Here is a 27,505-nt window from a genome sequence, read left to right as displayed (position 1 = left end):
AGAGACTTGACTGTGAACATTTGAGTTAATTAAATGAGATTCTTGTTTCTGCCTTTCTCCTCAAGGTTATAAGCCTTGGCACTGGTAGCACAGACAAGGACAAGCTTAGCTCATTTCACATAGCTCCCTTTTTACTCAGACTTACAAATATCCAATAATATTTTTTTTATATTATAACAGAATAAACAGGAATATAGAATCCTCTAACATAACTATAGGTTAATACAGAGTATGTTTTAACTTTTTTTTCTGAACAGTGTGTTTTAACAATTTGTTTAGTATTTCTGCTGGCTTTATATTCTTTAAAACACAGTACAGTTATTACAACATTTTAACACACATGCAGTTTCACAAATGTTCAATTTGTATCCCAAAGATTAGCCCACTTCCAATAGTGATGACAGTCTTGGGTCAGTTTGTGCTCGCAGTGAATCTGTCAAAGCCACCAAAGGCGTGGGTGACAGTCTTTAAAAGCCTGCTACCTGCAAAAAACTTAAATCTTGTTAGCTGGGCTCCCATCTCTACATTCTGATTCCCATCATCAGTGGGAAGACTTCAAATAAATTAAGCTGTTTCTATCAGAGCGATCCATCTCTGCCACATACACCTTTCTCTCAAAAAAGTTGTTCGCACCATGTACAAGGGAAGACGGGTTTTAGGGTAACTCATGACAATTGCATGTCTTTTTTTTCTCTCCACAACGCTCTGGAACAGGTCACTCTTCTTTGCACACTTTCTAGAGGAGCAATACCTTTTTTGTAGCGAGGTGACCAGAACTGAACAAAGTATTCCAGATGAGGTCTTACATGCATTGTAAAGTTTTAATATTACTTCCCTTTGATTTAAATTCAACACTTTTCACTCAATATCTGAGCATCTTTTTGGTATTTTTTATAGCTTCCCCATATTGTCTAGATGAAGACATTTCTGAGTCAACATAAACTCCTAGGTCTTTATCATAGATTCCTCCTTTAATTTCAGGCTCTGCAACTTGAGCAGGTCATTATAGGTCCCTTAGAATGAAATAGGTGGGTTATACCATGTATTACCATGGTTTAACATGGTTTGCCTCTCTGTGTTTTACAGTGCTTACCTATGCTTTCACTAATCTTTATTGCAGTTTGCAATGTTTTTACTAGGGAAAACTTTTATAAGGGGAGATAATGGGTTTATTAATTGGATGAAGAGACAGGGACAGACACGGGCAGGCCTGCTCACCGTGTCCTCGGAGGTCTTGAATATCTCGCGAGCTTCCTCTATGCTGCACTGCTCCTCATAGCACTCCCGCTCCAAGTTCCTGGGCTTTATCTCCTCTAGGAAGCTGTTGGCTCGTTTGTGGATGCACAGGACAGAGTTGGCCTGGCGCCTGCTGTAAAATACTGGTGAAAAGCTTTACATCTGGAGAAAAAATGAATCTGGTTTGCCTATTAACTGAAGAATGCATATTGGATCACACAAGCTGGTTTTACAGGTAAGGAAGCTTGTGTTGCTAAATCTAAGGAATCTAACAGACAGAGATTCTTGCAACACTTATTTGAGGGTAGTTTACATGGAATGAATACCTATTTATTAAATAACTAATTTAAAGTACATGGTGCAAACTAAATAATCCCAGTAAATTTGATACCTATTGACATCATTCTGTAGGTCTTAGATTTTCCTTTATGGAAAAGGCACACATTATGACAAAGGTGAATTAGATTTTTATATTGTAATTTATCTGAAGCTGTTTATCTGAAATGTCAAATGCACTGTAACACAGCAGGGAGGGGGTTAATATCCTCCCTGCAGAAAACATGTGCAAATGCACATTGGTTGAGGTAATTGTTTTGTTTTATTATTTAATTATCCCCTGCACCTGGTGATCATTGTAAATTAGAGCCAGGTGCAGGGTATTTAAAGAGAGCAGCCAGTCTGTTCTAGGTTGCTGAGTAGAAGGAGGCAGGAAGAGGTACTCTGCTTCCCAGCAGTCGTAAGGTAAAAGTACGTTGTATGAAACCTGTGTGGTGTTTATTGTGTAGTGGGGAAACAGCCTAGCTGTCCCACTGGTAGTCAGGTTGTTCCTGAGGTGTAGTTAGTGCTCGTACAGAGCTAGGTGTGTGTTTTGTATTTTGTTTACTTTGGTTTTTGTGACTATTAAAAAATTAGCGCAACAGCGCTGTTAAAAATCAAGTTTTGTGTGTGGCTGGGTCATTTAAAGTGCTGAAAAAGAACCCGAAGGACTAAAACCCTTCACAGCACCTTGCAGATACTTCAATGCTATACTTCTGGTCAACTTCAAGACGTCTTAGGAAGGAATTCATTTGACACTGAAAACACGTCAGTCACAGAAAAAGCAGGGACTGGTAGTCAAATGTGTCTGGCTATTGCGTTTGAGTGCTTCAAAGAAAATAAATGGAAAACTTTTAGAATGTTTCTTTTTTTTGTTTCATATGTTTTACAAATAACCTCAGTCATTGTCAAAAAAAACCCAAATGTTCAGAATAGTTTTTTCATACAAGTTATTAAACTCTGAGAAGCAACTCGCCAGTGACGGCTGCGCTCCTTCAACGGGAAGTGTAGCGTGGAAAAGAATGACATTCGCTAGTTTTATTGTTTACAAATGCTATGAAAAAAATACCAATAAAACTCAAATCCATGTTTAACACAATGTGTGTCTCTTTCATATCGAATAATGTGAGGTCTACAAAGTGATGGTTATGCATAGTAGACAGGATGTTGGAATTATTTTGTAAGCTGTGTACTTTAACAAGTGAAGCTTCATTCCACTTGTTTGTTTGACTGGCAGTGACCTACTAGAGGCTCCAATGACACCTGTGACCCACAAAGCCACCAGGAATGGCACAACAAGACTGGACTTCTCCATGACACCCACACTCACTGCAAAACAAGAGATTGCTAAGACATCCTTGGAGTGTGTATATGTGTTTGGAATGACCTGGCCATACGTTGTCTACAGAACAGCACCGAGCGGTGTATTGTAGGAGCAGTCTTGTTAAAGGATATAACCTGAAGCTATTTCATCTACCTCAGCATGATGTAAATGGCATTTATATGTAAGACAACAAAATACCATTTGGCCTGTTGCATAATACACCTTAACTATTAAGTCCTTAAGTATAGCTATGCTCACTTCTTTTCAACATTCATTTTTTAGGGGCTCACAAAATACCTTAATAAATGATTAATCTTTGAGTACGTATTTGACTGGAGTTCTAATTATCCAACAGTTCAACACTACTTAGTACAGTCACTATATGCTACATGAGGATGAAGCTTAATAAAACCTAACTTTTTTAATTGCCCCATAAATTGAAGGTGGAAAAGCTGGTCCTAGCGAACGTCACCAGTGACACCTAACAGATTCATTCCTGCTTCATGATGACTGATAAAATGAAATCTAATTGTGAATAAAGTGCAGTATGCAGCTGCCCACAGTCTACATGCAATGCTTAACCCTTTGTTAATAATTTTATATTTGGTGTGCCTTTGCAACTTCATGTCACCAGGAGTATCCAAATCAGTTCATATTCTTGGAGCCCCAGAGCCCCTCCTCCATAACCTGTCCCAAGACTCTCTGCTAGGCATCCCCAATGCGCAGGCCACCTGCAGTCACTCCCCATTTCCGCAAGCAAGAAGGGTGAAGCGTTCCAAGCAGGCAAGGGACATTATGGACCCCAGCTGTGGAGGAGATCTTACAGAGATCCCACCGGGAACGTGAGGCGTCCCGGTAGGTGGCCGCATGTGGGGCAGGTCGAGCCGCTGGCGAGCTCCTCAGACGCAGACTGTCACTAGAACAATTCCAGTCTCCACGGCTCGGCTGGGTGACCTAAGGTATCGCCTACAGGGCACATCAGCAGCAAGCAACCGGGCCCAACCAGCAGACAGAGGGAATGCAGGATGTGGCCAGTCCACACACCAGCATCACAGGAGGCGTTTTCAGGGCCAGCGCCCTAAACAGCCATCCCAAACTGCCCCGTCTCAGCCTCTGCAGCCCGAGCAGGGCCCCTGAAGGCTGGCGGCCCCTTTTTGGCACAACAGCTGCAGTACTGGCGCGCTCAGACTCCTTGGTGCTCACCACAGTGCAAAACGGTTACACGCTTCAGTTCCGCTTGGGACATCCTCCCTTTCAAGGCATCACAAATACTTTCGTGACAGACCCTCTCCAGGCCTCGGGGTCCTTCAGAAGGAAGTGGCTGCCTTGCTGTGCAAGCGAACCATTCGTCTCGTAGACCCCATCTCCCACGGAGAGGGGTACTACTCGAGGTATTTTCTTGTACCCAAAAAGGACTGGTCGATCTGTTCCCAATCACGAGAGGGAGCACTGGCCCACACGGCGGTCATGACAGAGCATCTGGCGAGGCTGGGGATCACCATCAATGATGCAAAGAGTCGGCTTACACCGGTGCAGTGCACTACATACTTGGGGCTCTGGCTGGACTCCATTACGATGCGCGCATACCTGTCGGACGACAGAGTTGTAGCTATCCAGGGTTGCCTCTCCCTGTTCCAACAGGGATCGCAGGTCACCCTCCTATTGTACCAGAAACTATTGGGTCTGATGGCCGTAGCCATATTGGCCATTCAGCTGGGTCTGCTTTGCATGCGCCCCCTACAAGCGTGGCTCAATGCATTACACCTCAATGCCAAACGCGACAGATACTGTCGGCTGACTGTGTCTCAAGCGTGCTCAGCAGCCCTACGCTGGTGGAGGACGACCTCTCATCTGTGCGAAGGTGTGCGAATGGGAATAGTGTTGAAACACCAACTTGGGTTGGGGAGCGGTCTGGGAAGGTAGAGGAGTACGTAGATCCTGGCCAGACCACTGGACATCCCTGCACATAAACATGCTGGAGCTGCAAATGGTATCCCTTGCTCTCCACCACTTTCTCCCAGTGCTGAGCAGTATGCATGTGTATGTCAACCACTAGGGTGGCCTATGGTCACCAGGGTTGCATCGTATGGCCTTCAGGCTATTGACATGGGCTCAGAAGAACTTGCTGTCCCTATGGGCGACGCACATTCCTGGGGCGGTAAACTGGGCAGCGGACCTCCTCTCCAGGAGCGGTCTGCATCCGTCAGAGTGGCGACTCCACCCTCAGATAGTGGAGCGCATTTGGGAACAGTTTGGGAAGGTGCATGTCGATCTCTTTGCCTGGGCAAAGATGACGCATTGCCCCCTATGGTACTTCCTCCACTGCTTAGACGGTCCACTCAGCGTAGATGCCCTAGTGCACGAATGGCTCAAAGAGTTTTTGTACACTTTCCCACCTATATTGCTGCTCCTGGCCTTTCTTGAAAAGGTCTGGTTAGAGAAAGCATCAGTTCTCTTAGTGGCCCCCAAGTGGCCCAGGAGAGTCTGGTTTTCAACCCTGTGCCAGCTGTTGCATAGCCAGCCCTGGGAGATTCCCCTTCGCATGGATCTCCTCAGTCAGACGACCTTGGAACCGGGCAGATTCTGGTTATGGGTCTGGCCCCTGAAAGGGACCACTGGTTAGCCCTAGGGCTATCAGATGCGGTTGTGGGTACGTTGCAGAGTGCTAGGGCAGACTCCACTGTCCTTGTACACCTATGAGTGGAGGGATTTCCAGGCTTGGTGTCTCACTAGAAGCCATGACCCCATACCTTGCCCTATGTCAGTCATCTTATAGTTTCTGCAAGAACTGCTTGATGCTGGTAGGTCACCTTCCACCTTGAAGGTGTATTTAGCAGCAATCTCTGCTTGCCATGCCCCCGTAGATTCAATGTCTCCGGGCACGCTACCCATTTTCTTAAAGGCGCTCAGCGATTACGCCCTCCCTGGAGGACTGTTCTCCCCGAATGGAGCCTTAATATTGTACTGGAGACTCTCATGAAGGCCCCGTTTGAGCCCATACACTCCATAGAGCTGAAGTACCTGTCTATGAAGACAGCCTTCCTCACCTCCGCTAAGCGGATCAGTGAGCTGCAGATGCTGTCTGTGCACAGCTCCTGCATGCGTATTTGGGAGGATGGCAGCAGGGTGCCTCTGCGCACCAACCCTGCTTTCTTCCCCAAGGTGATCACAGCCTTCCACATTAATCAGTCTGTGGAACTGGAGTCCTTCCAATCCACCTCTGTTTGCTTCAACAGAGGATGAGAGATTGAATTTCCTCTGCCCAGTGCGGGCATTGAGATGCTCCGTGCATAGGACGGAGCATCTCAATGAGCTCTTTCCCTGTCATGGGGCACGGACCCTAGGACAGCCCCACTCTAAGCAGCGTCTGTCACTTGGATATAGTCTCAACTGCGTATAATGGTGCTGGCTTGCCCTCACCTGGTAGGGTAGCCGCACAGTCCACTAGAGGGCTGGCTACATCTTGAGCCCTCTTCAGAGCATGTGGCTTTTTTATTCATTTAGAATATGGGATACATAGATTCAGTCTGTCTGTACTGTATGTCACATTTAAACATATATCTGGAGAATGTGTACTGAAATGTATGCACAATGCTTGAACGGTATCTCCTGGTACATCTTCCCTTATTCCCTCACATGGTCTACCAGAGGAAGACCCTTTGGTCAGACCAGTGATAATGGTAACCGATTTCAGAATTACAACATTTATACAGATTTGATCAGCTTTAGAAACATGTAACTGTCTGAATACAGTCTCTTTTTTAAGTGTTTGTATTACTGGTAGAAGCTGCCCATGAAGCACAGCAGCTTTACTTCCTGTAATAACATGTAGATAACAAAATAGTTCCATGGAATGTCTCTGCCATGCATAGGTCTCAATTGTGAAGAGACACATGCTATAGTAAACATGGGTTTTCATTTCAAAACGTTAAAGAAAACTTTGTTGGAAGCCATACATGCCAGGTAAATGTATAATTATCCATGCCTATTTAACACTCAAAAGTGTTGAATTTATGACATAAAATACACATTTGCAATTCTTGATTCGGCACAGTGACATTTTTGATACCAAAGTTTAATTTCCTCATAAAATGACTTGTTTGGTACTTACTAAGTTTGAAATGTTTGTTTAACTACTCTGGTACATTTCAGAGGAGGTGATAAGAAACCATGCAGGCACCATATTCTCAAAGCCTTTACTCTAGACTTTAAATAACTCCCATTTTTGAAAGGAGAAAAATACCTGTCCATTTTACATAACTAGGACCAACTGACTAAATAATAGACCTTACGCAAAACATTTTGTAACAATAACAATTCTCTTTTCACAGTATATTTATCATAAATTATTTGGAAATAGGTTTCCGAGTTCATGGGGACAGTGAAAAGAAGCCAGCCTGTGAGGTTGTATTCCAGTAAGAGTATTTCAAGAATGATTACCTGAAATCGATTCTGCCTGGCAGAAGTCCAATATACTCATGTCTTTCAAAAGTATTGATAACATTTATATTTAATTACTGAAACTATGAAACAAAATCATTTCATCTCTCAATTGACCTTCTAGTTTTCCCCCTTAATTTTCCCATTACTCATGCATGTTTTAAAGGGTGTTTACCCTCGAAATTCAACCCCTTAACTAGGGGGGTCAAATTAAACTGGAACAATTGCTATGCCCCATTTTGACACATTAATAGCACATTTAAATGACTGCCTACACACAATTTCAACAGTAATAAAAAGCATGTATTTTCAGGAAAGAATACAATAAACTAAGTTTAATTTTAACATGATAGAACTGGTAGGTATGTAAAGGATTAAGCATGATTTACTATGTTACGGGTCTTAAACTTATGTTTTAAAACAAAACTCAATTTTTTTAATATTATATATATATATTATATAAGAAATAGCTTGCAAGTTTCCAAACTCATAACTGCTGTGATGGAGTGAATGTCTGTGACAGGCTGGCTGCAGGGAGGAACTCAGACCAGAGAGAAACACACACAGACGGTGGTGATGAGAAGCTGAGTGCAAATGGTAGCACTCGGCGTTTATTAACAAAATAAAAGGTTTAAACAGAACACAAAAACAGGACACGGCACTTGAGGCCAAAATAAATAGACGAACAAAAACGGACTAAAACAGTAAACAGACAGACAAACGGTGAGTGAAGCAAAACAAACGTTTCTTTTTCTTTCTTTCTTTCTCCTCTCTCTCTCTCCCGTTCTCCACTCACGAACACCCAACCCTGAGTGAGTCAAACGTGCATCTATATATACTGTTGTGCTGGGATTCAATTACTAATTAATTATTCACTTGAATCCCAGCACGTGAATTAATTCTGTGCAACCCCGTGCTCACATACTATACTTTAAATGCACGTGAAGTGATAGTGCAATCCCGTGCCTAAATATAATTATACAATTTAAATACTCGTACTGCACACACCCATTTATATCCCATGTACCAACTACAATACACCAACATTTAACACACCACACGCAACATACAACACATAATACACACATGCATACAGGGGCGGGGCACATTGGGGGCAGCAGTGTGGAGTAGTGGTTAGGGCTCTGGACTCTTGACCGGAGGGTTGTGGGTTCAATCCCCAGTGGGGGACACTGCTGTTGTACCCTTGAGCAAGGTACTTTACCTAGATTGCTCCAGTAAAAACCCAACTGTATAAATGGGTAATTGTATGTAAAAATAATGTGATATCTGTATAATGTGAAATATGTATAATGTGATATCTTGTAACAATTGTAAGTCACCCTGGATAAGAGTGTCTGCTAAGAAATAAATAATAATAATAATAATTGCCACAATGTCCCACACAGGAACTAGAGGGCATTTGGACCCTGTTAAGGGTTGTTTGGACAGCACTCCATCCTGAGGGAACAGAAGCCAAAAAGCCTCCATTGTTGGTAAGGGCAATCACTTAGGTGATTAATGATCGAATGGAGAGCCCAGTGCAGCTAGGACTAGGTCTCTGGTATCCAAGGGCAGGGCTTGCGTGTTCTGTTTGGGAAGGAGGGATCACTGTGGTGTTAAATCCTACAGCTGATTGTAAGTTTATAAAATTGTTATTTGTTGTGGGGAGGGAACAAGCCTAGCTTGCCCTGGAAGTTTAGGACCGAGCGAAAGCGAACCACCTTTAGTGTTTTAGTTCAGGGATCTGAACAAGTGTTTTCTTTTGTGTGTGTTTGTTTGTTCTCCTGCCTTAAAGGGACAGTACACTGTTGGAAAATATTGTATATAAAAGGATGCAAAGATGCTTAAACCCTTCTGGACTCGCTGTGCCCGTTTTAACAAGAGAAGCAAGGGACATTTGATATAGCACTCAATCCTCGTGACCAATAGGGGACGGTATATCAAACCACTATCTGGATCAGGAACCTCTGTGTCAAGCAAAACAGTCTTGTGGTACATCACATGAATGGCAGACATACCAACTTATCTTCAGTCACTCCATGTGCCCCTAGAGGTAGTCTTTTCACAAGCATTTTTGTTTTGTTTTGCTAGAATACTGTAGTAGTAAGCATAGTAATTATCTAAGCACATTAATTAGCACATCAAACACTTAAAATAGTTTGACACATAAGATTAATGAATGAAAGACACGAGCGAGGTGGTGTAACTGAAAACAAACATGTTTAATGGAAGATAGGTGCTTTCTGTACAAGACAATGTATTAACACACCCCAGATGGGACTATGTACACAGGAGAAAGAAAGGAGCATGTGAACTGAACAGCAGACAACATTACTGTAAATTAAATGATAAATACACAATGGAAACTGTGAGAACAGGGCCCCACACCCTCTGGGCCGGGGGCCACAGTCTTGTGCAAGCTTCCCAATATGATAAGTAAAATGAACTGTTCCCATTAACCCTTTCCTGCCATGTGTTATCCCCCTAAAAAGCGGCTGGTCCTTAAAGTGCAGACTGCGGCCAACACTGTACAAAGAAAAGCAAATCATTACAGGCCGAAAGGAAAAATAGCCAGATATGCAGTCTTTACATATATAAAACTTAGTTCCTGAGGATGTAACTATTCATATTTTTTAAATGATTTTATAAAGAGTATCCAGCCAATCTTTGCAGGTTTACCACATGGATCCTGTAAAGGTGTTAAAAGCTGGGATAACATCCATCACAATTTTTTTTTTTTGTTATGTACTTGTAAGTTTTATGTATTCATTTTGATATTAGTTTGCAATCATACTAACCTCCTCCCCCAAATAGTTTAGTATGCATGCTCTTATTGTTTCTGGTCTGATTAACTTCTGTAACTATTTGATAATTAAATGCTACCCACATCATAGCTATATTTCCAAAGCCGATACAACGTTTTTCAGATGATATTCTTTAGTTACAAAACCAAATGGTATTGAAGACAAACCTCAGACACATGCAGTTTCCTGCATGGCTGGTAATAGCAACAACCGCAAAAATCGACAATTCCAGCACATTGCAGGTATACCGTTGTTGCATTGACATAGACACATATGGATTATGATATTATGATCACAAAACCACTTCTGAGTTTCATCTTGTGCCAGTTATATATAGTAAGACAGAACCTTACAGTAAACTTGAAATTTGTGGGAACGAGGTATTCTGATAATTACAAAGGATTACCCGGTAGACTGTAGACTCACTTTGAAAGTGAAATACAGTAATTTCACAGACAATGGTATTTTTTTCTTTTAATTTAGTCATCACCAATGATTTTACCCCAATTTGGAATCGCCAATTGTGCGTCATGGTCGGCAAAGCCTGGATTCGTACCCGCGATATTGGGCGCATCCTGCACGCCACATGGAGCCGTGCGCCTTTACTGGATGCGCCACTCAGGAGCACTTACAAGGAATTATTTATTTATTTCAATGGTGAGCTAATGAGCCCTAAATTTACCTCAGAAAATAATCTGTTCAAATGGCTTCTACAATTTCTTCCAGTTCTAAAAAAATTAAAGGAAAAAACCCAAAACATGTCAGGATGTGTCACCCAGTTGACACGGAAACACAGCACTCAGCAACATCTGCAGGTTTCGCTGCTAATGCTGGAGCAAGGGACTCAAAACCATCCAGAACAATTCTAAAAATGTAAAAGTTCGGGAGACCATACAAGACTATCAAAAGGGCAGTTTAGTGCTACTTTCTCTATAACAGGTGCTAAAAATAACACTATTAGAATCCAAGAAATACTCTTGTTTCAGAGTATGGATATTTTAACGAATGTATTCTTGTTCACAATTACTTTGCATATAATTTCCGGTTTTAAATTTTCACATCCTAAGGAGAAAGCACCCTTGTGGCCTCAAAAGGGCTGTCAAATATACCTTCTATCCAAGTTCAACTGGTACACAAGAGTGTAACCTGCCCCTTGAGACACAGTGGATGAAGAAACAGCACTTTTGTTCCATGTGGAATTTCTAACTGGGGCAGGCTAATGATTACACCTTGGCGTACCAGGTGAACTTGGATAGAGCACATTTCAGAGCTATTTTAAGGCCATTACATTAAGATAACTGATATCTCAGACCAAGTTGCTCTTAGGTTGCATGACAGCAGCCCACCATTGTACTGTGTTTCAATGGTATGTTCAATAATGTGCATTCCTTACCCTCATGCAGGAATATCCAAGCACACTTGTCCTTCCTAATCCTGCACTGAATTTCACCCAAACTGTCTGCAGTAATTGGAATGCTTCAGCATGTCACAGGCTCCACCTGTATCTTATCTATTTTGTACAGTTACTGCACCCCTCCACTGCCCTTTTTGGTCGGGATAAAGTAAGAGTAGCACACCTCAAATGAGGGATATGTGGTCACTGTGAAAGGCAACAACTTTTAGCCTTTGTCACTTCCAAAAATAAAACAGAGAATGAAGGTCGTGTTCAATTAAATGCTTCACGTGGTATAAAACAGTGCATTACATAAAAACATGTATCAGAAGACGACACTGGGAGCAAAACCCAGTACTGAGCGCTGGAGCTGTGCTGCTTCTCCCCAGGCCAAACATATCTCAACATGTCTATTTTTCCAGTACACATCAGAACAGCCTGAGGGACTTAGTTAGTTGGAGTACATCCAACTAAACGGTACAATTAGTAAGGGGAACTGGTTAAAATAGGGATATAATCTCAGGGTTATAGCACCTACCACAGCCCCAAACTCAGTGAAACTACAGTACTTGACTACTGACTTGACTAAAGGTAACTCAATAGGAAAATCAGATTGTACTCATTCCTGTAATACCACACACTGCTATTAGCAGTTGTACTGTACATCTCTGGTATTAACCTAGACCAAAACCCTGGCCTAACAGTATATGGCTCTGTAGATAAAATAGATGGTCCCCAATCCTAAAGCCAAGGGTGAACTGCCAGTCACTTATTAACCTGGTGTATGTACTGATATAGTGAGCTCTACTGCATCAATTGAATTGGGGGATATGGGAGTTATTTGTATCTCTGTCACATGAACCACATCTCCAGTTATGCCAGAAAGCAGTGAGCACCTAGCTATTAGGCATTAATTGAGGACATCTGTAGGTCTCAACTTCTTAATCAAGTAGATTTTATGACTGTTTAAAATTATTGATGATTTACTCAGGACACCTACACAAAGCTTCAAGGAACCTGCTTCATACAATTCCATACAGACTTACTGAACACTTAATTTAAAAACTTTAATACACTTACATACAAACATACATACATACAGACATACATATCTTAACACTTAATTGTGCCCTCTGCGAGATTAGGAACGTTCCACATGTTGAATGCCACTGAAGGTTGAGCTGTAGTCTGGACAGTGGTAGAGAAAAACACAATGTGCTTGCCACAAAACTCATACAAAACACATGACCAATATTTATCCTAAAGCAGTATTGAAATGTGTTGACTCAAGTTGAGGAGAGGCTTTTACATTCACCTTTACAAGGTGTATTTTGGGAACAAGTTCCCAAGCTTTCCTTCATGTATGCTTTTATTTTATTGCACTTGATAACAGAATTTCACCAACAAAAAGGTCACAGGTGGTTTGCTTTTATCCACTAATGCTTGATGTGCTAGTTGTCCACAGTGCTTTCCATATTTCATATTGAGATTTAACTTGTTTGTAGCAGCCACCTTCTCTTCAGACAGTAAAGAACACATTCTGATGATCTGATATTGTTAAGACTATCTGGGAGTTAAGCCTGGGTTTGCTTACAGCCTTTGACACAATTAAAAGCTTTCAAACCAGCTTGCTTTCTGCATAAACCTGAAATAAATGATTTGTTCAACAAATGCATTTTACAGAATTGTTCTGCAGTGCAGTGAGTTCTCCCAGTCCTTAAAAAAGGGAGTTGAATCAAATGACATTTCCATAAAGTAGGTGCATGATTCGTGAGACTCCATACAATGACAGATTGGCTTAAAATGCAGTATTGGTTTCCTGCTTTGTAGGCAGTCATGGGAAGTATCGAAAATAGGAATGTTAAATTCAGATTGGTTGAGACAGTATTTGATAGGACTCGTGGTGGAAATGCAGTGCATTTGAAACAGGGATTTGAAATGATCCAGAATAATGTCAGACTTATTTGAATGTCTTTCACTGCCAACTACTCTTAACAACTGTCTAGTAATCAAAGGTGGGGGTGAATGTGCCCATTATATTTAGGGATGTAGCCGAGGCATCGCTAGTTAATGGGCTGGTAAACATCACCACACTAGAAGTGGGCAGTTTAGATGATTGCATGTGTTAAATTCATTTTCAGCCAATGAGAGTCATTGGTTTGTCCATGTCATTTTATAATAAATAATTAAATTAAATCTATTCAAATATTGTGATTGACTGTGAAAATACTAGAGCACCCAATGAGGGCCTCAAAGTCACCAATTTCATTTGGTCCCTATGGCAACAGCTACAACGTAAACAAATACGTTCCTCTGTTTGTGGTCCCTTTCTAATGACATGGACTAACCTTCAACCCTTTCTATGATATGGACAGACAATGTCTAGCATGGGACTGTCCATGACAAAACAAAGCAACACAACCGCAAAGAAAACAAAAAGAAGAAACTGTCGTGGACAGTTTATTTTCTCTTCACTCTTCTATAGCGTATTTGCCACATTGAATCACATATCCTCAATTCTGTGTCAAAACATTTACTGCAGTTCCTTGAGTGTTTCCATCCGATGATTTCATGTACTAAAAGACAACTCTTACTGTATGTCTACCTTTGGCTTAGGTAGAGACCTAGCGATTCCAATGGTGGTATGTGTGTGTAAAACGATATATTATCAATGTTGACTGGACATGGATGTGTGGCAGTGACTTTTACAAAAATGATTCTACCGTACACTACGGTTGCATCCTTCTTTAGTTCTTCCCAGATCTACACTGACACCCTGTACTGCACTGCGACTGGTTCTGTGAATCTGAGACTGCTTTTAGATATGCTGATGAAGTTCTGTGTAGATCAGTTAAGGCACTGAACTTTATGGTCCACATCTCAGGCTTTAAGGGATGGGACCATTGATCGACAGCGGTAATCTCTCAAACATGATTGTCAGGGTGGATACAAACTATGATTGGTCCATTTCCAGATACAGTTCTGGATGATTGGCTTTCTGATTGGCTAAGGAGGACAGTGTCACACAGCGGATTGAGTTTTTCAGTTTAGCAGCCACTTTCTAGAGCTCTGTTCAGGCACTGTGCGTATGGCTCCAGGTTTCTGGACAGCATGTGGTTATTGGGCAGGGTAGTTGCCATCCAGACAGACCCGCTTCCCTGCATCGTGCCTGGTCTCATGGCCCCTTGTAGATGCAGGCAGTGAGAATGGAGGCTACCCCTCCCCAACAGGTGTGCTCCGGCTCAGCTCCTTGATCCCGTGTAAAATCCTCTTCATATGACCCACTTTCGTCACACCCAAATCCTGCAAGAACAAGGAGAGATATCACCACACTGCCCTCTGCTTGAACAAGGGGAAACTGAAAACTAACTTCCTTAAAGTAAAGTAATTGTAGCTAACATAGCTTCATAAATGTTCTCTGCAATGAACATCCATGTATTAAATCACCTGTGTCATTACCAAACCTTGTGTGTCACATTTCTGAATTATTCAGGAACCCAAATAAATGGCCATATAAAATGCCAAATGACATACAAGGTAAAGTCACATGGTCTTTATATACACTTCATTAGTGAAATTTCATGGACATGGAGACAAGAGCAATATAATAAATCTAAGAAACCCAAAAGCACAAAAAATTGACACACAAGGTGTGATCACAAAACTGACATCTAGGTCTCAAACGGGCAGTTTAGAAAAAAACATGTTTTGCATTTCCAGTGTCATTTCACCTCGAAGGGTGAAACTGTCTCCAGCCCTTCACTGCCCCCTTCCTGTCAATCACCAAATCAGCGGCTTCTCCTATTAACTTTCATACTTTCGGCTTCTCCTATTAACTTTCCTTGTCCATACTTTCAGCCAGTGACATTCTTTGATCCAGAAGACACTGCTGGGGTGAAATGAACAAGGAAGTAAAGCAGTAAAGAACTTCCTGGAAGGACAGGCAAGAAAGGTGGGAATTTTCTTTAACCACGGCTCGTACCATATGTCATACCATGGCCCATGTGAGACTGGTATACCTAATACAAGTACATAAATCTTACCAATTCTGAAATCATGTTGTTATCTACAATCACTAAGATTGTAGATAACAACCACCCTCTGGTGACTGGTTAATTCAGGTTTCACTGTAGACACATATACAATAAATTCAGATGTTTGCAAAGAAACAGTACGGCTTATCAATGTAATATAGGAGAGGCATATTTCATTAATAGGTTTGTTGGAGCCTGTCACAAAGACGGCCGGAGTGGGTGGCGTCAGACCAGAGCCAGGAAGTAACACACAGAGACTTGATCGCGCTCAGCATTTAATAATTAAACAGAACAGAAAAATAAAAGGTTTGAACACAAAACAGGACACGGCACTTGCGGCCAAAATAAACAGGTAAACAAAACGAACAGACACTAACAAACAGGGACGAACACTAAACAAATACGTACTGTGCTGGTCCTCCAGCACCACGTAGCAATTGCTCACTTTCACTTTCTCTTCTTACTTTCTCTCCTCACTCTCTCCCGTTCTTTCGCCCTGAACACACAACAACCCAGAGTGAATGAAAATGTGTCTATATATACTGTTGTGCTGGGATTCAATTACTAATTAATTATTCACTTGAATCCCAGCACGTGAATGAATTACGTGCAACCCCGTGCTCACATATTACATACTTTAAATGCACGTGAAGTGATTTGAGCCATCCTCGTGCCTAAATACAAATCTACATTTTTAAATACACGTGAAACACAGACCCATTTATATCCCGTGTACCAATGACTATACACCAACACACCACACGCAACATACAACACAGAAACGCACACAAGGGCAGGGAACATTGCCACAGAGCCATAAATCTAATTTAAATGCTTTCTAGGTCCTAGTGAAAGTAAAAAACACGTGTGCACACACACACAAGTCTAGAGATAAATCAGACAGTTACTGTGCCATCTAAGTGTTTATCAGTCCTGGTTTCAGTATCCAGTGGCTGCAATTTAATTGTACTGGAAAATGTGTTCATGAATTTACGGCAGTCTGACAGTTTTCCACTTTTTTCTTTATTAATAGATACAGTGGTCAAATTTCATTTTTCATGTGGTGTGAATGACTAGATCTGTACAGAAAACCAGAATGACATTCTGACTATTACTATAATTCCTTAAGTGGTACTAATAATAAACGTGAATTACAGCATTTTGCATTGAAAAAGGGTGTTTTGGGCATGTACATACAAATATAAAACATATAGAGTATTAGCACAAGTTGAAGTGCAATCCCATCTCGATCATAGTGACACCCTGGTCATGTTAGTCTTGGGTGTGTCATCCTAATTCCTCCCCATTGCCATGCAGAAAAGTTACTTTTCAGAAGCTGGTCTGCCTCAGGTTTATCATGTTGCATTAATGTGCCAGTGATAGAACCCTGAACCTGACTTCCAAAGTCTTTGACACATTTCCATCTGCACCAAGAAACCAGTATGTAAAACTCAATCTCGTCTCACACCAATATCAAGCTGGTTCCATCTGCAGTCTACAATCCAATCTGCAATGGGACATTACACAAAAGTCAAAGATTACCTGTATATTTTATTTTTAAATTTAAATTTGGAAATTCATTCACCACCCTTCAGTACATCCCTAACAATATAACATATTCACAGCCTTGCTGTCCAGGCTATATTGTTTCTGCAGTCAGAGATTGAAACTCTTGCATCCTTCGCACTGGACATTAGATAACTTCTACCATCAACGTGAGCGGGAGAGATCGAGCTGGGACTGAAATCAATTAGATTTTGCTCTGCTGCTGATGGTAATGAAAGAGTCAAATTGCTTTTAGATCCCAGTGGCTCTCATACCAGAACCCAAGTTCCCATTAATATAACCTGAGGAGAACGATCGCTTTATTTAATTTTTTTTTAACCTCCTTCTATTGACAAGTTCACAATTTAACTAAAAATGTAAAAAATAAAAGTAAAAAAAAGTTTCATACCCTGAATATGAATTATCCTACACTACAAGCTTTAGAATCCAGGCCAGTCACTGCAACATAAAAACATGTACAAACAAGAGGAGGTAATTCGTTCCACCTAAGATCGCCTGTTTCCTAGTAGCTGATTGAGTTCAAAACGTTGTCAGGTTGGGTGTTAAAGGATGCAAGTGATTCAACAACATGACTAGGTAACTCATTCCATACCCTACACCTGGGGCAGTTGAGTTTCTGCTTCGCAGTGGCAGAATTAAGAGGACAAACCCAGTCCAAAGACGTCCATATATTATCTTTCTGATTTTGGCAGAGTGCCCCAAGCCGACGGGCCTTTCTGATGGCAATGCAGTTGTAGTCCAACTTGGAATCCCAACACATTGCATCCATCCATCAGTAAACATTTTTCTAAAAGAACAACATGTTTCTTTCTAAAGAACACATTTTAGCGGAACTCACAACACAGCTTCTGAAGAGTCCATTAATTTAACTGCCTAGACATCCTACAGAACTCAAAACATCAGACTGGCTTGGCAAGATTATTGTGCAAAGCTGGGTACTGCCAATTCATATTGGGCCTGGTTGTAGCGTGTTCAAAGCACCAAAAGCGGGAAGCTAAAACCCATTTTTGTTGACCCCACAATTGAAAGCAATTGTGTTCACCTCCAATAGCAACTCATTCTTTGGAAGTGTAAAGATAGTGTGGCACTGAACCTGAAATCTTCTACTGATCCTTGTGTGCTGTTCACAAAACCCTTTATTAACTAATCCCACAAAGAGATGAATATACCAGCCTGCAGAGGTAAAAGGAGGATGTCACACAGACACAGAATTCAAACACAGTATTCATGGAGAAAGATGTGTCTTCATTTATATTTTTCAACTGAATTAAAGGTTCAGCAGCAGTCTCCGCAGTGTTTAGTAGAATGGCGATCTGCGTGTGCTGGGCTTCTAATAACAACAGTGAGGTTAACATGACAAGGACCATGAGGGCATTTGCTTCGGATGTTAGCAGAAGGAGAAGAGGAGGGATAAATCACAAGGAAAAGAAGCAGAAGCAGAAGGTTTGTCAAGATCAGTTTCTACTCCAAGCACACGGTCAGAAATACTAAGGTATACAGCCTTCTAATCCTCAAATATATACTATAGGCCTCATTCCCTCAAATGCCAACTGCAGACCCCAGAGTTATTTACTGCCTCCCAGTACCTCAGCTCTACCCACTAGGCCATATTACCCAAGACCCTGTTAACCATATGTCCACACTGCCACACAGTCCCTCAGCATTAACCACTAGACCACACTACTGCCCTTAGAGTTCTAACCTATAGCCCAGGGGTGTCAAACTCCAGTCCTCAAGGACTGCAGGGTCTTCTGGTTTTCATTCCAACTTAAGCTCTCAATTAACTTAACTGATCTAATTATTTGTTCTTTTGAACATATTTAATATTTTTTTCAAGGTCTTTTACAGTTGATGATTTAAAAAAATGCACTTGATTCAAGGTACACTATCTATAAAACATCCTGAAGCCTGAAGAGGTGTTTAATTTGTCCAATTAATCAAAAATTAGCTTGGGTAGAACGAAAGCCAGAAGACACTGCGCCCATCAGGAAGCGAGTTTGACACCCCTGCTATAGCCATTTCTCAATCCTCAAACTCTAACCCTTGTCAGTCCCTCTGGCAGACTACAGCCTGATCTGACAAGCCTTTGTTGAAAGTGCAAGTGCAGGCAAAGCAGAGGAGTACGAGTGAGGAAGCAGGCGGAGATACCTTGAGGTCTCGTCTCTCCAGGTGCAGGAGCTCAGCTCCTCGAATGTCGTGCCCGATGAAGATGTCCTTGTACTCGCACAGGCTGAGCAGTTCCAGCCAGATCGCCACCTCCTCCGTGCCCCAGAGATGCACTGTCAGAAAGGGAGCCCTTCAGTACCCACACACCCACAGCAGAGAGAAAGAGACAGACACCCACAGAACCACCGCATTCAGGGGACAAACCACAACCACCTGGGGCTACAGGCAAGACAAGAAGGACTCGGAAGGGAATTATGTTTTGTTTTTATCTTATGAATTATGTATCAACACAACAAATTCATGAAAGGGTTTTGGAGCCGATTGAATTTAGGGTTGTAAAAATTAAGATAAAAGTGGCTACTGGATTTGTATAAAAGAACAATAGATTAAAATGGGTACAAAGTACAAGTATTTTGGTAGGAGAGACAGACAATTTCTATCCTGTGTAACCTAATTTCACCTGCTCCTTCTGGACCCACTGCATGTGGAAAGATACATTAGTGACAGCCAAGGGTAATTTGTAATTATCAACTAATCAAATTCATATTATCTGGAAAGAGTGTGTGTGTTTTTGCAACATTCCTCAGTGTGAGGACTCCATTACAATAAACTGAATGGAGACAGGAGGCTTTGATTAAGCTTCTTTAGCCCCAGAACAATTTTTTACTTTTGATGCCGCCTTAATGACTATCCAAAAGCAATTAAAATAAAACTGGATTTGTATGACATCATCCAGAACTTCAAAACACTCAATCAGACTAGAAGAACTTAAGTCAAGGAGACAAATGTGTTGGCTTGCTTCTTCAGTGTACTGAAGGCAGCTCTAGCTGAAGCAATTGTCTGCTGGACTTTCTTATAGCTTTACCTTAGATTCAACTACACTTTTAAGCTCCAAGGATCCCATTGGAATTACACTGTCAAATCTAATGGACATTAAGAAATATACATCTTTGCATCAGAAATTACATCACATTAAAATGAGCAATACCTAGAACTATATATTATAAAATATATAGTATAGGCTTCTGTAAGAAACAAGCTGATCTTCATACACTCAAGGTCAGAGCTGCCAGTGCTTTATTAAATTCAACCAAATACACCTTGATGTATGGCACAAAGTATATAATCATTAAATTGTACCCATTACCCTGCAGTGAAATGGATTTATAGGATTTTTAGAGCTGTGTATAAGGGACACAGCAGATCTGCATCTTTTTATCTCCCCTGAGCTACCAACATAAACACATTCCAGTGACATCTGCTCTTCACTGAGCAGAGCCACACTCTGCAACTTTCACAACAGAAGACACATACCTGGCAGGACCAGGCTGCCGCTGGCCTCCTTGTTCTTGTTGTTTTTCTCTTTCTTGAACTTGGGCACCAGGCGGAACTTTGCACTGCGGCTGGGCTTGGAGAGCTCCATCATGTGACACTGCAGAAACAGAATAGTGGTGAGGGAGAAGAGAGAGCATAGACCAGGGGTGGGCAATTCCGGTCCTGGAGGGCCAGTGTCCCTCCTGGCTTTTGTTCCAACTTTGCCCTAAATTACTTAATTGGACCAATTATTACCAATTATTGGTCTAATTAAGTAATTTAGAACACAGTTGGAACAAAAGCCAGGAGGGACACCGGCCCTCCAGGACCGGAATTGCCCACCCCTGGCATAGACACACACAGAATCAACTTGAGTCCCTTTGAGACTGTTGCTCCTACCCGGGTCACAATCCCACAAGTATTAAACCACGTAGCTGGGTTGTAAGCGACCCACCTCAGGATGTGGGTCAACAAGCTTTAACCCGGGTCGGGCGAGACAAAATGCATGATGTGCCGCAATGTGTTTAAACCAAGTTTGTTTCAATGATAACTGACTATATATCATTGATATGGACAGAGGTTAAAGCAGCGTGGCAGTTGAAATTGGTAACATTAACTGGATAATAGTAGTGGCAGTGAAACCATTTTTACTAGAATACAGTAATACTTAACTACTTGAGAAAATCATAAATCAAACTGTACTGTCTATACCCCAGAAACTTCAGTCAAATGATTAGGCCAGAGGTCAATGTCATGGTCGCAAGTTATCCTTGGAGATGTTTTAGTAATAATAAAAAGTACAACACATTCCTTTAAGCCTTGGGATTAGTCTAGTTGCTCTTGGTTGGACACCAAGGGCACAATGTAATAACCAGAGATGAACGCAGTATTCTGAGAGCATTAAACGTAAACAAATTACCAGGTTTATCAATGATGTTGTATACTTACACACAGACAGATGCAGAGAGCATTTGTGTAACACATCAAGGCAACACACAAACCAGGGTGACACACACACACACACACACACACACACACACACACACTCAGACTGTACCTCCTCATCAGAGGGCTCCAAGAGTTGGCACAGCCAGGATATGTCAGTCAGCTTGCGGAGCTGCAGGTCCACAATCCCCAGAGCGCTGGAGAGCTGCTCCTTTTGAGGGGGGTCCAGCTGCTTCAGGAAGGGGAGCGAGAGATAGGAGGGGATAACCTTTTAACACGTAACATTTAAAATATTTAGTAAATCATGGGTCTAATGGGAAAAATGGGCAATAAAATCACCACCCACAGTAGGGATGGGAATTTTAAACGTTTAAAACATATAAACTGTAAAGAAGTGGTAAAACTCGGAATAATACGCTATACATAGAACCGGTCACATGAAAAACGTCACCAAATGAATATTTTTTTATGCATTAGGTTTAGTAATTTTTCATTAGTAGTCCGTCGCGTATGAAACTGATCTAGTGCCACTGTAAGGGCGGATATTATAAAAAGGAAGGGGTTTGGCAATTGCCTCCAAGTAGCTTTTCTAATTGGTGCAACAGAAAGATTGACACTGGGGCGGGTTTTATTCTCGGTCGATCTGGCGCTTCATTGGTGCAATGTGTGTGTTTATGCCTGTAGTAGGTATGGTATGGTATCAATTTCGCAGCGGGGTTAAATAACGTTAATGACCAGCGTTTTTTTTTTTAGTTGGTTCTATATTTAAAATGGCATCTCTAAACAAAGGAAGCCACGTTTGTAAGTATTTTGAGGAACAGACGGGAAAACCGTGGTATGTAAATAATTATACCAAACAAAATTACCGTACCACAAAAACACAAGTTCCGGGGGGCTCCCGAGTGGCGCATCCAGTAAAAGTGCTCCACGTGGAGTGCAAGATGCGCTCTATAGTCTGGACGTCGCTAGTTCGAGTCCAGGCTATTCCACAGCCGACCGAGGACGGGAGCTTCCAGGGGGCAGCGCTCAATTGGCCGAGCGCCACCCGGGGGGAGGGAGGGTTAGGTCAGCTAGGGTGTCCTCGGCTCACCGCGCACCAGCGACCCCTGTAGTCTGGCCGGGCGCCTGCGGGCTTGCCTGTAAGCTGCCCGAGAGCTGCGTTGTCCTCCGACGCTGTAGCTCTTGGGTGGCTGCATGGTGAGTCCGCAGTATGAAAAAAAGCGGTCGGCTGACAGCACACGCTTCGGAGGACAGCGTGTGTTCGCCTTCGCCCTCCCGAGTCAGTGCAAAAGTGGTAGCGGTGAGCTGAGCATAATAAAATAATTGCCGATTCCAAATTGGGAGAAAATAATAACAAAATAATTGGCAACAACTAAATTTATTAAAAAAAAAAAAACCCAAAAAATACAAGTTCAATGCTTCACAGTTTGAAATGAAAACATTCCCAATTATTGTGGATGGAGTTGCTGATTGCAATAAAAAAAGCCAACGTCCATAACAACAATTGCTATAGATTTGACTGAACACTGGGTGTGATAACGTTATCCCGAGGACAGTATGTGTGAATCGTGAATGCTGCAGTTTTGAAATTGATGCAAGATTATCCCAATACTGTGCCGACCCATAAAACAATAACAGTGATGCTGGAAAAACTTAAAGAAAATCGTGCTGCACCTGTTCATACAAAACTTTCAAAAGGGAGAAAAACCTACTTACTAACTAAACATCTTGGTATTCCTGATTAGATAGGATTTTAATGGGTGGAGCACTTGCTCTCCATTTTACCCAAAAAATGATTTTCCTCAAGTGAGGACTGCCAAGACTGGTACACTATCTAATGTAGTGCTGTCCTTGGCAGTCCTGACCCAGTAACCTATTTGAGGGTAAAATGAAGACAGAAGTGCAAAACACGTAAGATTAATGTAACTATTTTGTTAGCTACAAATAAGGGCCCACTACAATTTTCTTGGTTAGTTACAAACCGTGCAGGACACTCAATAGGCATGCTGAGAATGAGAAGTCTCCATACCCTTCCACTGCTAAAACAGTGAAGATATGAACAGCAAACATGCTCGCCACACTTACCAAGCACATCTTGCCTGCCAGCAGCAGTTCAGTCTCATTGTGAAGTGCTTTCACATTGTTCACCATCTCGAGGACCACACTGCAGTTTAGACCCTGCAAACAATCAAAAACACACCTCTGTGATGACACGATTAACCAGGAACTTGCAAGCTCTTTTCTTCGCTGTACATAAACCTGTGCTAATGACCCGGTTATTTGAGCAGTGGGAAAGCATTTCATTTGTAATATAATAAGCACTTTAAATGAACCATTTGCAAGATGGAATATAACACATCCTTTGTAATGGACACAATGTGGTAATTAAAAATACTTTTGTTGAATTTGTTATTCTTTTCCCAAAATGTGATATTTTGTTCATTAAAATGTATTAAAAACCTATTAATGTATAATGGTGAGTTCTGTTAGCTCAGACATTGAAATGTATGAATGTAGGCTACCACCATACAGCTGACATCAAGGTAGAAGTAGTAAATGTTAAATTTAAATACACAACCCAAAACTCCTCCATTAAAATTAGTTGTAGCTAACAAAGTAATTTCAGAAATCTTACCTTGTCAAGTTTAGGTCTGAAATGTGCAGTTTTGAAATAAACACTTTATAGAAAACATGCATTTAAAATACGACACGTAGTTCTACACTAGGTTAAAGAAAGTTCTCAGTTTGCTTGTCTTGTCAGGAAATCTATCATGCTTGTACTTCCTGGTTCATTTCCAGTCAGCGGTATCTTCCCGGGTCACATTACTGGCTGCAAAGCATGTCAGTCATTGCGGGAAGCAGCTGGTTGGAAATGGACAGGAAAGAAGGACCTGAAGGGGTGGGGACAATTTCACTCCCCAGGCAAACCAACCAGGAAAGTACAGGAGTATCAGAATGCAAGGCTTGCAAACAGAGATTTCTTTAACCTAGTGTAGTACCAGATATGTTTTAAAACAAAAATACATGTTTGCTAAAACAGGTTTCTTTTAAAAATACACAATTGAGACCTAAATAGTGAATTGATGTGGATGACATGGAAAATGTCTGCAATTTTTTTGTTTGCTACAAACCCTTTAACCCTTAGTGGTCCATTTATTCAGTGCGTCTCAGGCGCGTCAGGTCCAATTTATTTTTACACACACTGTTTAAAAGTATTTTTTCACAGTGAAATAGGTTTAAAGGGCACTGCATATTAACAGGACACTCGGTACTGCATCTCCAGCCCTGCTCCACCCCTTGTTCACTGTATTTTTCACATGCCTTTATAGTCGTATAAACTGAAAAATCATCTCCTGATCACTCATTTTATCACCAAACTCCTCAATAATGTGATCCAAGTCATTATTTTATTGCCGTAACATCTCTAAAAGCTCTGCAAATGTCTGTGATATTCTTTGAGAGCTGGATGCGGAAGCAGCCATCTTGTTTGTTTACGGCAGTGTTATCTCTGTGGTGCCGGGGCTATGTGTATAGCTCAGATGCGCCCCCTTTTTTTTCGGCTTCTCTCGGCTCCTTTCGGTCTCACTCAGCCACTGAATGGGTTTTTTTTACTTTTTCCGGAGAAAAAACGACTAGAGACCTGTGCTTTACGTCTTTTTGATGATGTCAGACAGGGTCCAACATGGGACCGCAGAGGGTTAATTGAGGGGAAATATTGCTTTGTCTGGGTTATTTGAGAGGAAAATATATCTACATCTGCTGTGGATCCCCAGAAACCACCTTGCTTCCCCCAGCTTTGGAACCACTGTCCTAGCACACATTACAAAAGGCTACAGAACAGAATAGTTTCACATAACGAAAAGTGTGGGTTAGCTTGCGAAGCAGCAGGAAGGCATGGAGAGAGTTGCACGCACCTCTGTGTTTTTGGACTTGGCGTAGACAACATCCATGGACTTGGAGCTAGCGTTGACAGCATGTGCGAGCTCCTGCTCCATGCTCTGGTGGGACTGGGCAATCTCGCGGATACTGAACACACAGGGAAGACAGACGACAATTAGGATCATTTGAACATTTTAACAGGGTGGGGTTCATATTTCAAGCAACTGCTTCTGACATGTCAGGAAGAAAGCAAAACAACATAGCTTATTGTGGTTCCCCAAATGATTCTTTATGAATACACAATCTGTCTTTTTATATATTTGTCTTTTTAACAAAACAGTCCTTTACTAAATGATCATTTGATCTTATTATGCATGATACAAGGAGCCAATCAGGACTATCACCTGTAGTGTGATATGTTACAACCGTACTTAAGGTCAGTTGTGCAGACGGTTAAGCCCAATCCAGAGCTTGTGCTCTTACTCATGAGAAGTCGCTTGTATATAAAGGTTTCCCCCTACCTGTGTATGAGGGCTCCAGCCGACTGTCCGAACAGGTTGATCTGCGACGCCTCCTCTTCCGATACGATCTCCGGGAGCAGAGCCAGCTGGGCAGAGGGCCTGGGGAACTCACACTTCTGCTTGTCCTCCCAGGATTTCAGAGTGTTCTCAAATGCCTGGGGCAGGGGAGAAGGAAGCGCAGTTAGACAAAATAAGGTTAACATTCCTGCACTTACTGAGATCCAGCAGCAACATATTTTTTCTGTTAGGATTGTCCAGCCCACGTTTTAGGCAATGGCCATGCTTCGTTGTCTAACAAACTGACAGCATGGCATTACTGCATACAGTCACTGTAATGCGGCTGCCAGGTTCTTCAAATCAAACCAGTCATAAGCTTTGTAGTCATTCATGGAAATACTACCACAATACTAAAATTCAAACTGCCCAAATAGTGATTGTATCCACCACACTACCTGCATCCCCAGTCTCTCTCTTCAAAATATATAGGCTTGCTCTTCTTTCATTTAATGTCAAATTAATATTTTCCCCTCGATTCTCCCAATTTGGAATGCCCAATCTTTTTTCTCCTCACCGCAGCAATTCTCCACATGACTCAGGAGACCTGAAGGTTCAATGGGTGTCCTCCGATCCCATGACCAGCCAGCTTTCTTTTTCACCCAGGAACTCGAAGGCGGATATCAGCGAGCTACTGGCCTTTAAGCTCACTGGGCCAGCAGGATTCGCTGTAGAGTGATGAGGAGAAACAGTCCGTGCAGGTTTTGCATCCCTAACCCACAGGAGCATCAGATCCAATGTGATGCTCCCTTCAAAGTCCCCAGTGAAGACCAGCGACTGCACAGCCAGGACTTGAACCTATGCTGTATGCCTCGCCCTGTGCACCACACGGCTGTGCTTCTACCAGGTGAGCCACTCGGGGACCCCCCGGATTGAAATGTGTCCCCTTGGCAGTGGGTTTCATAAACGTTAAACAGGAGAAAGCCTACATCTAGATGATAGTACACGGTGGAAAGTATGATTGTGTGTGTCATGTGTGTGTGTGTGAGTGTGTGTGTGTGCAAGATACCCACCCTGTCCCTGGTGAGGGTCGGAGTGCGGTTCTTGTGTATGATCCGGATGTACCCAGGGGGCTGGACCCAGGCCTCTCCGTCCACCTGCACTGGGACTCCCTCTTCCCCCAGGACTGTGATCTTCACTGTCCGGCACTGAGGAACAAAACTGGGTGTCAAAATGTAGTCAAGTTATTGAAGCAATTTAACCCATGCAGAAACCCGGAGATCCAACTGCGTTTCAATAAGCTTTTGCATCTTGGTTCTATCATGACGAAGCAGTGATCACTACATGGACATTGGTATACTGCAAGTGGCAATATAAATGGAATCACTTTTATCTTATCTGTACCAATTCCTCCAATTCTCTCAACGCAGCAACTCCCTACAACAACTCAAGAGAACTAAAAAAAAAAGTCAGTGCACCCCCGATTTCACCCTGCACATCACCCAATTGTGCCATTACCAGGTGAGACCCCACATTGCAAATATTCTCAAGTGACCAAAACTAGGAGGTCTCCC

At 42.1% G+C, this 27,505-nt stretch overlaps 1 protein-coding gene across 6 annotated transcripts in view; it reads right to left on the bottom strand.

Moving 5' to 3' along the window:
* Nucleotides 1-9,518: 9,518 nt before the first annotated feature.
* LOC117416571 (diacylglycerol kinase delta-like) overlaps nt 9,519-27,505 on the bottom strand; it is a 70,881-nt gene continuing 52,894 nt past the window's right edge. For 3 of the 6 annotated variants that reach the window (XM_034027746.3, XM_034027748.3, XM_034027749.3), the window contains 8 exons: nt 27,005-27,139; nt 25,938-26,092; nt 25,452-25,563; nt 23,623-23,715; nt 21,650-21,769; nt 20,593-20,710; nt 19,261-19,391; nt 9,519-14,815 (listed from right to left, as the gene is read on the bottom strand). In XM_034027746.3, coding sequence (XP_033883637.3) covers nt 14,726-14,815; nt 19,261-19,391; nt 20,593-20,710; nt 21,650-21,769; nt 23,623-23,715; nt 25,452-25,563; nt 25,938-26,092; nt 27,005-27,139 — 954 coding nt within the window. In that variant the 3' untranslated portion in view covers nt 9,519-14,725. Of the gene's footprint in view, nt 14,816-15,954; nt 16,043-19,260; nt 19,392-20,592; nt 20,711-21,649; nt 21,770-23,622; nt 23,716-25,451; nt 25,564-25,937; nt 26,093-27,004; nt 27,140-27,505 lie in introns of all 6 variants that reach the window. The other 3 variants (XR_004663857.2, XM_034027751.3, XM_034027745.3) reach the window with 3 other exon arrangements.

This window comes from Acipenser ruthenus, chromosome 12 (assembly GCF_902713425.1).
Source record: "Acipenser ruthenus chromosome 12, fAciRut3.2 maternal haplotype, whole genome shotgun sequence".
Taxonomy (NCBI): Eukaryota; Metazoa; Chordata; class Actinopteri; order Acipenseriformes; family Acipenseridae; genus Acipenser; species Acipenser ruthenus.
Note: the sequence above shows the minus strand (reverse complement) of the source record. Positions and strands in the feature narration are given on the sequence as shown.